This window comes from Cololabis saira, chromosome 16 (genome assembly GCF_033807715.1).
Source record: "Cololabis saira isolate AMF1-May2022 chromosome 16, fColSai1.1, whole genome shotgun sequence".
Taxonomy (NCBI): Eukaryota; Metazoa; Chordata; class Actinopteri; order Beloniformes; family Belonidae; genus Cololabis; species Cololabis saira.
The window spans coordinates 11745306-11761437 of NC_084602.1; the positions used below are offsets into that span (position 1 = coordinate 11745306).

The 16132-nt window shown below is 40.1% G+C and overlaps 1 protein-coding gene across 1 annotated transcript in view; it reads right to left on the reverse strand.

Annotated features, from left to right (window-relative positions):
• The window catches only part of LOC133462879 (sodium- and chloride-dependent GABA transporter 2-like), a 34566-nt gene extending 19943 nt beyond the window's left edge, over window positions 1-14623 (reverse strand). The window contains exons 1-10 of the mRNA XM_061744361.1: window positions 14285-14623; window positions 14052-14186; window positions 10673-10813; window positions 10451-10529; window positions 9442-9574; window positions 3066-3200; window positions 2860-2963; window positions 2088-2212; window positions 1510-1622; window positions 1262-1399 (exon numbers count right to left, since the gene is read on the reverse strand). Of these exons, the coding sequence (XP_061600345.1) occupies window positions 1262-1399; window positions 1510-1622; window positions 2088-2212; window positions 2860-2963; window positions 3066-3200; window positions 9442-9574; window positions 10451-10529; window positions 10673-10813; window positions 14052-14186; window positions 14285-14474 (1293 nt within the window). The 5' untranslated portion in view covers window positions 14475-14623. The remainder of the gene's footprint in view (window positions 1-1261; window positions 1400-1509; window positions 1623-2087; window positions 2213-2859; window positions 2964-3065; window positions 3201-9441; window positions 9575-10450; window positions 10530-10672; window positions 10814-14051; window positions 14187-14284) is intronic.
• Between the last annotated feature and the right edge of the window lie 1509 nt (window positions 14624-16132).

The following is a 16132-nucleotide window of genomic DNA, read 5'->3' on the forward strand; positions in this document are numbered from 1 at the left end:
GGCACTATGTGACTTTGAGGAGCATGGTAGGAACCCTTCCACACTACTGGTAAAGCACTACCGCTTTTGTCCAAAGGAGCCGCCAAACTCAACAAAAGCTGAAAGTTACATTGTGCTGCTTTAATGAATCATGCAGTTAAATCACTGGATTAAAGCTTTTATTTAATTAATGCCAAACAAGGACATTTGACTCCTTTCAAAAGCCAGCTATGTCTGCAAACCAGTGTGCAGTCGCTTAAAGTAATCTGCTTGTGATAGACACATGATTTCAGCGGTTCCAGCAGCTCCGATGTTATTAGCTTTGGTCTATCCTCCTTTGATCAAATGCATCAATAAGCCAATGTTTGAAAGTTGGTCTATTAAATCATTTCAATCTTCCTCTAGATGACTTAATGAATGAGGAAAAAAGATCAAAAAAAGATTCATCATTATGCCGTACAGCCACATGAAAGAAGACTCTCCCGTCCTGAGAGTCAGGCCACTGCAGATTGCTACTCCGTAGTGACCATCGCTACTGTGTTGAGTGGGACTTTCTGGCACAGGACTTACCTGGTTAGAGTCCTATCTAAAAGACAGGGTCTATTTTGTGTCTTTAGGTAAGTACAGATCTGAGCTAACAAAAATAACATGTGGAGTTCCCCAAGGTTCAGTTTTGGGGCCTTTGTTGTTTAACATCTGTATGCTCCCATGACTTAAAACTGTGCCAAGCAAAGAAATAATGTATAAACCCAATATACAGAAACATCCCCCTTGCCTTCTCCTTGCCCAGGTACATTTAGACCGTATGACTGATCGTGTATGATTCATATGTCATGGTGGTGTTTGTTTCTGGTCCACAATGCATCGGTAGCTTGGACATCCGCGAAGGCACCGCTTGACAGTACATGCAGACTCTTAAGTTTGCTCGTACTTTGGTCTTTCATGCACTTGTTTCTCGGCGGGTTACACTATAAGATCAGTGACTTTATATCTTCTACCAGTGGACGTGACCTCAGATTATCTGGTCTCGAACCTGCTTATGAGATTATGAACCTGCTTCAGAAACCGGTTCTTTTTTTGTTGTGCAGCCTTCACAAGCATTCACAGTGATATAGATCACAATAGAAGAATCACTTCCTGCAAACACTTGCTTCCACCGACGTTGCACAGAAGGTCAGAGCACTGAAGCAATGATTGTTATAGACTATGATATGTATAATTCAGGGCAAGGAAAACAACCAATTTAGCTTTTTGTCGAGCTTGGTTTGTGAAATATACAAACCTGCGTGACGAAAGGGAGTCCCAGCAAGAAGCAGACGCAACAGATGATGAGCAGAAGGATCTCACGTCTGTATCCTTGTTGCAGGTAAGCGGGGAAATGATCAACCACGGATGTCATCACACACTCCAAGCCAACAAACTAGAAGGAAGCAGTTGATAGAATATTAATTATGAATTAATTAATTAATTAATTAATTCATTCATTCATTCATTCATTCATTCATTTATTCATTGAGACTGTGTTGGTACCTGACTGTCCAGTCCAAGCAGAATGATCATGAGGAAGAAGCAAACTGACCACACCTGCGGCATGGGCATCAGGGCTACCGCTCGAGGGTAGACTATGAACGCCAGTCCTGGGCCTACAGTCACGAAGAGAGAATTAAAATATGGGTCTATATTTTAAACGTAAAGAGCAGTAATACAGTAGATATGTACTGTTGAAATCTTTGTTGAAAAACAACCTGAAATATTGTAAGAGGTTCTCACAGATCTTTGGAGTAATTAAATAAAAGCTTTGTTAAATAAATGACAAGAAGAGTTATGCTATTTTTCTACATTATTTATTTATTTATTATGAAAAATGATTCATTATTGCATATCTGTGAGTGGCAAAAATAAGCTGAAAATTAGAGGTAAATTTAATCGACAAGAATCAAGTGGGACTCAGCTCCTTATCTACAAGACTAAACCCCAAATAATATATGTTTGTGGTAGACTATCATGGAACGAACAACATTATATCACAACAATGCATGCAGTAACCTGTTGTCTTCGTTTAAAGACAAAGTTGGACTATAACCGGTGACTAACTGTGACATGCTTGCCTGATTGTGCCACTTCAGAGATATCCACGCCTTGTTCATATGTCATGAAACCCAGGACAGAGAAGATGGCGAAGCCCGCCACTACACTGGTGCCACTGTTCAGCAGACACAGGTAGAAGCAGTCTCTGAAAGAAACAAACAATGGATGCAAACCTTGCCACCATCCAGCAAAAGAATCTGCCTTGTTTAAAAACCATGCAGGGTAGAATAGATAGATATACAGGACTGTCTCAGAAAATTTGAATATTGTGATTTTCTGTAATGCAATTACAAAAACAAATGTCATACATTCTGGATTCATTACAAATCAACTGAAATATTGCAAGCCTTTTATTATTTTTATTATTATTTTATGATTTTCCTTTTATAATATTGCTGATCATGGCTTACAGCTTAAGAAAATTCAAATATCCTATCTCAAAAAATTTGAATATTCTGGGAATCTTAATTTTAAACTGTAAACCATAATCAGCAATATTAAAATTAGAAAAGGCTTGCAATATTTCAGTTGATTTGTAATGAATCCAGAATGTATGACATTTCTTTTTTTTAAATTGCATTACAGAAAATAAAGAACTTTATCACAATATTCTAATTTTCTGAGACAGTCCTGTGTACTTTATTTATCCCAAGCTGGAAAATTGTAGCATGATCAATTGTAGAATTTGATCATGCTTGAATGTTTTGACTTTTTTGATTTTCTAGGACTTTATATTTCCTTCTGAAGACATTTATTTTCATTGTGGTAGCATTGAATTGCACGCAGATCTACCTGTAACAGTTGTTGTTGTAAGGGTTGTAACTCCCAAGCGAGGTGAGAAAACCAAGACCGATGGCATACGAGAAGAAGATCTGAGTGCCAGCGTCCATCCACACCTGAAAGGTTTCAGCATAGATGTGTACATGTGTCTGTTTGTATGAGCATCTATGTGAGCAGATGAAACAGATCTGGTTTAATCAGGGACTGAGATTTCTCACCTGGGGATCTTTGAGGCGAGAGACATCAGGGTAAAGGTAGTAGATGATTCCATCTATTGCCCCCGGCAGGGTAACACCACGTATGAGCAAAATAATCAAAACAACGAAAGGGAAGGTGGCCGTGAAGTACGCTGCCTGAGAGGAAAAGGAAAAGAAATAAGATTCAGTGTATTTTATAGATTTTGAAGGCTATCACGCTAAAATCTCTTCATCTGCTCTTATTTTACACCAGTTTTCTCTCGCCACTTTTTCTTCTTTTTTTACGAAATTACAAAAAAAAGGTACAAAGGATTTCAAGTTTAGATTTGTCTGGCTGAGTTTTGGTCCAGAGAGGATTCCTGGATCAGCCTCACGTTTGATTTTTTCTTCGTGGGATACAGCTTTAAGCTAGATCTGGTAATAGCAACTGTTCTCAGACAGGGATTTCTGGGAACTGGAACTGTTCCTGACCTCACGCAGAGGTTTCCATAACAGAATCCTGCTTGTATCAAATGCAATATTGCCTGAGATCATAGATCTTCAGCCCCCAATGATTTTCAGCCCTCTCCCTTGAGCACAGGGATTTCTTTGAATTCTCTGAAACATTTGGTGATATTATTTAACGAAGACGACGAGAGTCGAAATCTTCACAATTTTCTACAGAAAATCAGTGAAAATTGCTTCACAATTTGTAAAGACAGTTTTATGCAGACTGGTGAACCTCTGCCCAGCCTTACCTCTACTCAATGTGCTTATTTACACACATTCATCTCACGGAGTCATTGCCAACTAATCGGATTATCTGCAAGATGTTCCACCAAGTGTTTCTTTTTTTTTATATGATTATTTTTTCCCATCTTTTAGTTATAAGCCCCAATTTTGAGACGAGCTGCTTCTATCAAATTCACAGTGAGTTGTTATTTCCTTTGACCCCCACTACTATCAGACCACAGCAGCCAGAGACTAGACAGGATTTGAGTGGAGACATTTCTGTTGCCAAACCAGTCCTGGTAATGTTTTAGTCCTGGAGGTAAAACCTTTGCAATAACACGAATTCTCCTTAATGTCTCCCAGTGCCTTCTTTTTTCCTGCTAATCTACCTCAGCCATTGCTTTTTTAAAACACAAATTTCTAATCAGCTCAAAGTGGTTACATTAGGTCAGAAACAGGTATACCCAATACCTCGAATGACGGTGTGACTTGAGATTGGACTAATACAGCTTAAGAGCGCCTGCTGGTAATCTTTTAGGCCATGACAACTGGCGCGGCTCAAACATTCCAGCGTCTACCATGATCCTTACACCTCAGTGTGATTACAAGCAGGGGCGTCAATTCAGTATGGCAAGTTATGGCAGCTGCCACACCTTGGCTTCAAGGGAAAATGTAAATGTTTGTTTTTTTAATACATTTATGGAATTACTCTGTCTATTTGTATTGATTATTCTATTACTTAATACATACAGAATAACTACAAATGCAAATCAGAACAACATGATCGATTTCACTAGTTATTATACACTGCAAAAACTGAAAATCTTAACAAGAATATTTGTCTTATTTCTAGTTAAAATGTCTAATTTTTAGTCAAAAAAAATCTCATTACATTTAAGACAAGACTCAAAAACAACCATTTTCACCTGTTTCAAGTAGATTTTCACTTAAAATAAGTGGAAAAATCTGCCAGTGGAACAATATTTTTTTGCTTGTAATGAGAAGATAAATCTTGTCCCACTGGCAGATTTTTCTACTTATTTCAAGTGAAAATTTACTTGAAACAGGTGAACATGGTAAAATAACAAGTTATTTTTCTGGTGATGACTCTTGTTTTAAGTGTAATGAGATTTTTTGACTAAAAATTTGACATTTTAACTAGAAATAAGACAAATATTCCTTTTTTTTTTTTTGAGTTTTTGCACTGAGCGAGACTGCATTTGAAAAAGTTCCAATTTTCTTGACCACACAGATAAGCTACATAGACTTGTGTGATGAGTATTTGCTGGATGTGTTGATTGATACTCTAGTTAAGTTCTGTGACTCGTAACCTTGCCATACCTTAGCTTCCACTGAATTGACGCCACTGATTACAAGTGACACAGGGCTGTGATATTATTCCAGCTCCTTATATAAAATAATTAATAAAAAAGCTCTGGGCTGTTCAAGCTCCGAGTGCTGTTGATCGGACCGCAGCGTTGGTCACGGAGGACACCTAACCTGCATTATTGTCCACTATCGTCCAACTATCTTCCCGAGCTCTTGCAATCAGAAAATCTAACTACACCCTAACCCACACCCCACACCTGATGGGGTTATTGGCTGAAGCTGCAGCCTGATCATCTCCCACAATAGCAGAGGAAACCCATGGCAATCCTAAATGTGACTGATCACACAAACGTCAACACCTCTGACTGGTGAATGATGGAAAAAGATTTGGCTAATTGAAGAAAAAAAAAAGAAAGAAAGAAAGCATATGATAAATAAAAATCTCTCAGAGATTTTAGCTGGTTATTCGTGTTTACATAAAAAGAGATAGCTATTATGCTATATCCAAACTGATACTGCAGTTAGAACTAACACAACCTGATCTCACAAAAATCCGTGAAATGCCCACGACCTCTCACCACTATTTTCTGTATCAATGGATACCGTGGTCATGATACACATTATTATGATTATGACATTATTATTATTTACATATTATTCTTTGTTATAGTGGCTAAAGTATGCGTTTTTGTCGCGCAAGGTACTGTTTGTTACTGTCAGTTTGTAAAAGCATGTTTTTAACGCTGTTTTAGCAGTGTTTTATTGAGGTTTTAATGGGAGCACCACGGATATAGTACTATGCAAATTCAATGGGATCCGTGGTCGTGATATATACACGGATTATGACATTATTACTATTTATATATTATTCTCTGTTATAGTGGCTAAATTATGAGTTTTTGGCGCGCAAGGTACTGTTTGTTACTGTCAGTTTGTAAAAGCATGTTTTTAACGCTGTTTTAGCAGTGTTTTATTGAGGTTTTTTTTTCTAGAATAGACTTGAATTGAATTGAATTGAAATGAATCTCTTACTTGCTCTTACTTATATGTGTTCTACCTTTCTTAGCTGTATTTTATGTATTCTATGGTAATGCAATCATTGTGATAATGGATTGGGGGGTGGTAGTTTAGTGGCTACAGAGGTGGGCTTGGGTCTGGAGGACTCCGGGTCAAGCATTCTTTGTCTCGGTGTAACAGTGTGTAACAGGAGTTGAACAGCAAAAGACAGAGAACTGTCTGTCTCTGTGGTGAATTGGCACAGGGGAAAGCAGGGACTCCTCTTCCAGAACAGTTAGTTAATTCAACTGAAGTAATAATTGGCCTATTTCTTCCTAAAAGATTAGCTTTGACATTACACTGACCTGTTTATCATAATCATAAGGATTAGTAATCATTTGTGGTGTTTAAAATCATTATGCATCCCTTGTTGTGGGTAATTTAGTTAGTTTATTTTGCACATAAAACCGAATAGTAAAAAACAAAGGTCAAATGAAGCATTGTGCAGGAGAGGTGGAAGCCAAAAAGGCTTTATAAAACAAACATAAACAACAATTAAAGCTGCAAGCAGCGATGAACGGGCCCTCGCACTCATGGCCACCAACCCCCATAAGCATATCAGAAATGACACCACCCACGACTTTCTATGTCAAACCATTTAAAAGTTATCAGAAAATAGGAACTATGAAATATCGACCAATCAGAAGAAGGGTGATTTGCGCCAATTATGGTCAAGGATTTAAAACCATGTCCGATGACACCACCCACGAGTCTTTATGTCAAACCATTCAAAAGTTATTGCAGAAAATCAGAATTATCACATATCGACCAATCAGAAGAAGGGACGGGGCTAATTCAGGCCAATGAAGGTCAAGTACTCAAAACCGAGTCAGATGACACCACCCACGAGTGTTTATGTCAAACCATTCAAAAGTTATGGCAGAGAAAAGTATTCTAGGGGGCGCTGTTGAGCCGTTAGGCCACGCCCATTAATGCAAACCATGAAATATGAAATTTATCGCCAGGCCTGGCTTGCGTGCAAAATTTGGTGACTTTTGGGGAACTATCAAATATGGACCAATTAGATGAAGGGGGGGCGCATTTTTGGCGTCTAGCGTCGCCACGGTAACGCTTTTGACTGAGAAAAGTAATGCGCTTTGTCGCAGGATGGAGACGCACATTTTGATGTATAACACACCTGGGTGCACGTTACAGTTTGGGCGAAGAAGTGGCCGAAGAAACGGCATAAATTGCGGCAAAATGACACGATTAATTCAAAATGGCCGACTTCCTGTTCGGTTTCGGCCATGGCGCCAAGAGACTTTTCTTTAAGATGCAACATGATACAGGTGTGTACCGATTTTCGTGCATGTACGTCGAACCGTATTGTGGGGCTTGAGGCACAAAGTTTTCTAGGGGTCGCTGTTGAGCCATTTAGCCACGCCCATTAATGCAAACCATTAAATATACAATTTTTCGCCAGGTCTGGCTTGTGTGCAAAATTTGGTGACTTTGAAATAAAGACTTGAATTGAATTGAATTGAAATGAATCTCTTACTTGCTCGTAGTTATACTGTATGTGTTCTACCTTTTCTAGTTGCATTTTACATATTCTATGGTAATGCAATCATTGTGATAATGAATGGGGGGTGGTAGTCAAGTGGCTACAGAGGTGGGATTGGGTGTGGAGGACCCAGGTTCAAGCCAACCAAGATCGCTTCTTCAACATAGAGTTAAGGTCACAGGTGACACTTGTCTATTATGGCTTCAAAGACACAACACAGAACAGTGGAAGAGAGAAAAGTGAAGAACCAAGTGAAAAACCTTAGAAAAAGCCCCTTTCATGTAGATATTTCATGGTAATATGGCTGTAAAGACCTTCTTGTGATGCTTTTTTTGCTTTAATTTACTTGTTCACACTGAACTGGGTAAAGTGAGAGTTAAAAAAAAGATCCTCAGATCCACTCGTCCTACTCTGCGATGCATCTGTTCCAAAAGCCTCAGTGACATTAGGCGGACTCAAACCCTTGATACATGTTGGGGGAGAAATAAAGGCATAAAACAACAACAGACTGGAAAAGCCTCTGTCTCTGAGCTGTATCTTCCATCACTCCCTACGGCTAAAGAACCTCCCATAGATGTCAAGAACAAAGAGCTGCAATTCCCTAGCAAAATAATGTGAGTGCAGCTTTCTTTTGTATATTAAAGCTTCACTGACGTCCTCACTGTGTCACTGGATCAGAGACTTCCTCACCAACAGGCTTCAGGTGGAGAGAATGGAGGATAGCACGGTCCTGAGCACCGGTGTACCACAGGGCTGCGTGCTCAGCCCAGCCCTCTTTACTCTCCTCAACTCTGCCATCTCCTCCACAAACACAGTTGCGAAATTTGCAGATGATACCATCATGGCGGGTCTCATAAGATGAGACCCACTACAGACAGGAAATCCAGCACCTTAACTCATTGGTGCTCAAACAACAGTCATCTTCTGAACACTAACAAGTAAGACCAAGGAGGTCATAATAGATTACAGGATGTCCAGGAGGACAGAGCAGACTCCCCTTAATTCATGGGGAAGTGGTCAAACGAATCAAAGAACATCAAGGTCCTGGGCATCCCTGAATAAAGTCCACCTGGTGAAGAAGGCTCAACAAAGAGTCTTCTTCCCCAGAAAGCTGAAATGTGCTGGACTCTCCCCTCTGCTCCTGTCAAACTTCCGGAGGGTTCCAATAAAGGGCATTCTCTGTCTCGGTGTAACAGTGTGTAATGGGAGCTGCACAGCAAAAGACAGAGAACTGTCTGTCTCTGTGGTGAATTGGCACAGGGGATAGCGGGGAATCCTCTTCCAGAACACTTAGTCAAATCAACTGTAATTATTGGCCTATTTCTTCCTAAAAGATTAGCTTTGACATTACAATGACCTGTTTATTGACAGAATTGTAAGGATTAGTAATCATTTGTGTTTGTGTTTTGGGTATAAAATCATTATGCATCCCTTGTTGTGGGTAATTTCCGGCATCGAGATGAGAATCTGGCTCATCTCTCAAGTTTTATTCTTGTTAACTTAGATGCATTCAGTTGCAGTCCAGATAGTCAACTAGTGGTTTAAACATATTATACAGAGGTGTTGATAAGTTTTTCCACAACAACAATGACAATAAAGACTCTTGATTCTTCAAAATGAGCATATCCCACCACATGGAGTTAATGTAAGCAACAATTTGCAACATCCCTTTAATGCACATAAGTTCTTTTATACAATGCTCTCTTTTCTGGTGTTTTTTCCTTTCTTCATAACTGCATTCTGTTTTTTGATACTTGCGTAAAACATTTGAAAATGTTTGGTGTTTAACGATCTCACCTTTCCTGTTGACTTGATTCCCTTCCAGATGCAAAAGTAGCAGATGACCCAGCTCAGGATGAGACACAGGACCAGTTCCCACCTCAGGCTGCCCAATTCTTCGATGCCACCAGAGATGTTTAAAACACGACGTCTGGTCAAAGGTGGAGAGCAGTGGATTGGCGGAGATCATGAATGAATTATGGTAGGGGAACACTGTTTGACGTCAGCATGAGAAGGTGAATGAGTGACAGGAAGCAAGGTGCAAAGATGGGAAGAAGGCTCAATTTAAGTGAGGGTGATGGGAGGCAAGAGGGGATCTAAGGAGATGAGGAAGGATGAGGAAATAAAAGGAAGAGAAGAAGAAAAGCAGTCAGTTATGGCGCTTTTCCACTAGTACCTACTCAGCGCGCCTCTACTCGCCACGCCCCCGTCTTGCGCTTTTTCCACTACGGGCCAAGGCGGGTCGAGGCGTGCAGAGTAGGTACTTTTTCTGTACCTATTCTGCCGAGGTTCTAAGCATGCTGAGTCGGCCCTATATCTGTTGTCATAACACTATACGCCATCGATTGGTCGGGGGGCCGTCAGACGTTTGAATCAGTAGGCGGGAGTCAGCGCGAGAACGACTTGCGGCGATTTTATTAAACAGCGCAAACGTCTGTTTGGTGATCCAACTCTGAGCTGCAGATGTTCATAAACCTGGTGGCTGACGAGAGAATTAAAAAGGGATGTAGACGGGCGATAAGGAACGATTAGATCTACCAAGAGCTCTGTCTCTTCGCAGCCGCTCGAGGCTCCCAGCTGATTTCTCATCAGCGCCGACACAAACAAAGGGGTGCGCAATCGAATACGTCACAGCAGCTTCACCCCAACCCGCCCACTTCTCACCACATCTCACCTGGGTGTCTAAAAACAAACGAGGACGAGGCGGGTCGAGGCGGGTCGAGGCGGGACGAGGTGTGCCGAGTCGAGGCGCGCTGAGTAGGTACTAGTGGAAAAGCGCCATAGAGTAGTGTGAGTTTATGCTTACTCCCAGAACTCCACAACTGGAAGAGTGGTGTTCAGTCTCAAGGCCGAGCTCAGATTCAGGTGGTGGTCGAAGCATGAGTCTAGTATCAGTAAATAAAACAGAATCAATGTAAAAAGGCTCTTAGGAGTAGCAATGTTTAAAGCATGATAGTTGTCACTTCAGCCCATTGACCATTGCTCATAGACATTACGATACTGCACACACTGGCTCACAAGAAACTACCTGTGTTCCAGTAGTTCCCGCAAGAGGCCCAAGGCAGTTCTGAACTGAAGGATGAGAACATGTAAAAGAACGACCACGCGATGATCATGATATAAGAGATTGCGCTTACAGAGATGATCAAGTGGCTGGCGTAGCCCATGCCTGAAAACAAGAAAAATATTCAAAGAATGATGGCAGTGCATTGAAGTATCTCCTTATTTCATAGCAATATTATTCACCCGGGTCACTTAGATGATGATAACTAAAATCACGGCACCAACAGCATTTCTGATTAAAACCAACCGTGCAACCTCATAGGTAAAATGGTACGTTTCTAAAATTTACATTTGCTTGTTTCAAAAGATCACAATGAATTTGCTTCCATAACTGAAACTAATCATTCTGATGTAAAAGTATGTTATAGTGTTTATTAGTCAAAATGGTTTCCATTGCAATGTTGGGGCAACAACAACAACAGCAACAAAAACCCAATTCTACAAGTTAATGCATAAGTGCTTCAAGTCCTAAAATGACTATGACTATTTTTATTTTTTATTTTTTTTAACACCAGGAATGAGCGACAGCAAGAACTAAATCATCTCTAAGAGTGGAAAAATTGGTCTTTAAACAAAATTGGAGCTGATATTGAAAAATATCATCTCAACAATGATAAGTGAGAGAGAAGTGATTCTCTGAATATGTGTTTTACTTTTCTTAGCTGCATTATATGTATTCTATGGTAATGAATTCATTTTAATAAGCCAGTGATTCTTAGATTTCCTTAACATTTTTATTTATTTCTTTATTTGCAAAAATTTGAAGCCAAGATATTTTATTCTTTTTATTTTATTTTTTTCACGTTCTTTCTTTGCATAAACATTTTTAAACATTTGATAATATGGAGATCATCTGCTCGTTTCTGACACCGTCAGATGTCCACATCACATGTTTGAAGAAAACCATTCTTTGATCTCCTACTTGCTCTTACTTACCCTGGAACAAAGATTTGTGGAATGTGCTACAGGCCACTTTTAAGTTAACACCACTTAAACACTACTCCAGCTTCTAGGTCATAACTGACTTTCAGCCAATGTGGACAGACAAACTCTCAACTGCGCCCAATTGAGTTTACCTTTAAATTTCAAACCAACCAGACCAGGCTTTGGCCCAGGCCCGGACTGGCCATAGGGAGAACCGGGAGTATTCCCTATCTGCCGGTCTAGGATTGGCCTGCCGCCTGCGTCTCTCTCTCTCTCGCGACTGGTACGCCGGCTATCTGACTGTTCTTCTAAATTAGAGTCAGGCCAGGCCAATCAGAGGCCACTCAGGCCAGTAGCATGTGGGGAGGGCAAGATGATTCGATTGGTCTGTTTCGATTAACACCCGCCCCGACAGTCCTATCAAACAAACAGAGCGTGTGTGTGTGTAGCGAGGGGACCACCCAGCTGGGTAAAAAAAAGAGAAAAGTCGGTGCTGAGAGGGAGAGAGAGAAGAAAAAAGGCGCTGGAGGATGACGCGGCAAAATGCCAAAAATTGATTGATTTATTCAGCCTCTCCCAGCAAAGATGGGTCTGCAAGTAAGTTGCAGTTCACTTTCAGGCTACACAGTGTAAATATGTAGCCTATAAGCCCTGGCCTTGAAATTAAAATAAGGATTGATATTTTAAAATTACTGATTTAGAAGACACTTTATTATAATTATTATTTACTGATTTTGAAATTATTTATTTGTGCAACAAATGGGATATAATCATTCCATTATTATGTATATGAATACAAGGCCAAATCAAGTGAGACATAGGCTACACTATTTTCCTGTTTGAACTTTGTATGAAAAATCCCTGTAAGCATATGTTTGCTGTTCAAAGGTGGTGATGGTGATGACACCAGTCCTGCTGCTGCTTCAGGAGAAATTGCAGAGCAATTGGCAGAAGGTACAGAAGCATTTCAGTAGAGCAACAACATGCAAAAGTTGCAGACATATGAACACCACCAGACAAGGCCTTTTGACATAAACCGCTCTCATTTGTAATAATAGCTTTCTGGTCACTACATTATTATTCTATTAAGTGATTGTGTTGTTGAATTTTTCTGACTGTTACTGACTTGCTGTTATGTTTCCCAGCACAAACATGGAACCTTGGATTTACTGTAGGTTGGGGTTCATTGGTATGATGATGTGCCACTGAGGCAGTTGATATTCTACATGACATGGTTATTTATGTATAGTTCTAACCTTTACACTACTTATGATATAAAACCTTTATTCTCTTCTATTAAAGTAGTACCATCACAAATACAGCAGTAAAGTTACTGTATATTCCAACCTTTTTTTTTTACATTGTAATAACAATTTATTTCATATTTTGCTTCAAAATATTTGGTGGGTCAACACCTCCACAGTTGAATCCTGGCCTGAGTGTGAGTGTTTTAGTGGCTATTATTCTTATATTGGAGTGCAATTTGTTTTAAATCAGCCAAAAACATACTATTGTGTGGGTGTGTGTGTGTGTGTGTGTGTGGGCAAGGCCTGGTTACATGACTGACTCCTGGCCTGAAACAGTTTCCGAGTCCGACCCTGCTTTGGTCCTATTTGAGGACCGGTCCCAACAGGGTCAGGGCTTAGAACAGGAAATAGGAGTCTTATCCAGTTTAGGCTTCACTCGAATGATTTTATCAAATCTTAACCAAGACCTCAGAAATATGAATCTGAATAGGACCAGGTTTTATGTCCCCAGAAGAAATAATACTCCAACAATTACAACAACACAGACTACTAGGAACTTGGTCATTATTTTTCTTTTGATCAGTCATTGTCCACATCACTGTTAGTTACTGACTCATTGTTCTGAATTAATTATTTACCACTGCAGCCACTTATTTTGCATTTGATGTAGTTATCATAATACAATTTATGGGCAGTGTTTCATGTCCCCACACCTTACACTTATTTCATTGTTATTGATTCCTTTTTGTATCTTGTGAAATCCTGGTTTATTTTCACAAAGATTTTTTTGCGACCCGGTAACGGAAAAGCGGGAGAAGATGAGTGAGTGAGATGAGAGTGAGATTTTTTTGCAGGGATGTTTAAAACTTTTTCAGGGACGTTAAAATTTTTTTATAAGATTTTAAGTAACATTTTTTTTAAAGTGATGCTTATTATCTTAGTAAATGAAATAATAAATAACTATATAAAATTATTTATTGCATTTCACTCTAAAAGTGGCAAAAATGCTTTTTAGACCAAAAAATATCAGAAAAATCTTTTAGAACATTATCCTTTTTCAAAGCTTCATGCAATTGTTATCTGGAAATAAGAAACAAGCAGACCAGATATGACACTTAGCAGCAATGCATAAAACGGCCTTAAGCTGTGTCAAAAAATAGAGAAAAGTATTACCTTGAAAGAGCGGACAGATCTTTCTCCAGCACGTAATCCCTCCCTGGCTGGTGTACTGCCCCATCGCAGTCTCCAGGAAGAACAAGGGGAGTCCACAGGTGAATATGAACAAGATGTATGGGATGAAAAACACACCTGGGAGCAGAAGAAATGAATGCAAAAAAGAAGATAAATGCATGGATGGGTGGAAAAGTAGAGGACTTGAAAAGAGGTGAGAGCAGCTGGTCACTCGCCTCCGCCGTTCTTGTAGCACAGGTAAGGAAACCTCCACACGTTCCCAGGTCCAATAACGGCTCCCAGCACGGTGAGGATGAACTCGGTCTTGTTTGCCCATTGTCCCCGTTCCTTGCCCTCTTTAGGCGTCTGTGGGAACCCGTTGGAAACAAGTGTTGTGCTGCTGCCATTATGTTCTATGGAGGGCATCTTCTGGCTCTTAATCTTTATCTAGGAGAACAGATGCGCGCTTGGGTAGTTCCATCCGACGCACACCGGCGCGGCGCAAAGCGGAGTGTGAAACTGGAGGATTAGCAGAGACGGACTGCAGAGAAACGACAGCAGCTCTGTCAGCTCTGATCAGGGTCGGACTGGGAAACTTTTTCAGGCCAGCAGTCAATCATGTAACCAGGCCATCTTGGCCTTTCCCCCACACTCACGCACGCACGCACGCACGCACGCACACACACAATAGTATGTTTTTGGCGGATTTAAAACAAATTGCACTCCAATATAAGAATAATAGCCACTAAAACACTCACCCTAATGTCACATGGACATATACAGGTCAGGACTCAACTGTGTAGGTGTTGACCCACCAAATATTTTGAAGCAAAATATGAAATAGACTGTCATTACAATGTAAAAAATACAGGTTGGAATATACAGTAACTTTACTGCTGTATTTGTGATGGTACTACTTTAATAGAAGAGAATAAAGGTTCACCTTTGAATAGCAAACATGTGCTTACAGTGATTTTTCATACAAAGTTCATACAGGAAGATAATGTAGCCTATGTCTCACTTGATTTGGCCTTGTATTCATATACATAATAATGGAATGATTATATCCCATTTGTTGCACAAATAAATAATTTCAAAATCAGTAAATAATAATTATAATATATAATATATATAATATAATATAAAGTGTCTTCTAAACCAGTAATTTTAAAATATCAATCCTTATTTTAATTTCAAGGCCAGGGTTTATAGGCTACATATTTTCACTGTGTAGCCTGAAAGTGTACTGCAACTTACTTGCAGACCCATCTTTGCTGGGAGAGGCCTGAATAAACCAATCAATTTTTGGCATTTGGCCGCGTCATCCTCCAGCGCCTTTTTTCTTCTCTCTCTCCCTCTCGGCGCCGCCTCTTTCTATTTTTTTTACCCGGTTGGGTGTCAATTATGTGCCTCTGGACTCGTCTCCTCTCCCGGTCCCCTCGCCACACACACACACACACACACACACACACACACACACACACACACACACACACACACACACACACACACACACACACACACACACACACACACACACACACAGACACACAGACACACAGACACACAGACACAGACAAAGACTGTCAGGGCAGGTGTTAATCGAACCAATCCAATCATCTTGCCCTCCCCACATGCTACTGGCCTGAGTGGCCTCTGATTGGCCTGACTCTAATTTAGAAAAAAAGTCAGATAGCTGGTGTTCTGCCAATCCTTGCTACCTGCCGAGAAATACTACTTTGTGGTTCTGTGCATGCGCACAGTGGATTTTCGAACTTTGATTGGCACGTCCATGATTTCTTGCACGATGTAAAATTGATAATATGGGATGTTGAGTATTTGATCCTTCAAAATTCACTACCCATGACATGAATTGCGTTACACTTTGTGAACATTATACGATAATGAGAGAAAAAAAACAATTCTATCGCTTTATTTGATATTCATTCAGTCATTTTTTTATTTAACCAGGCAGGTCATTAAGAACACATTCTTATTTACAATAACGGCCTGGCAAGTGATAAGGACCAATTGGGGGGAAAGGAAGTGGACTAGGGAGTAAAACACAGTAAAATTGTAGCTCT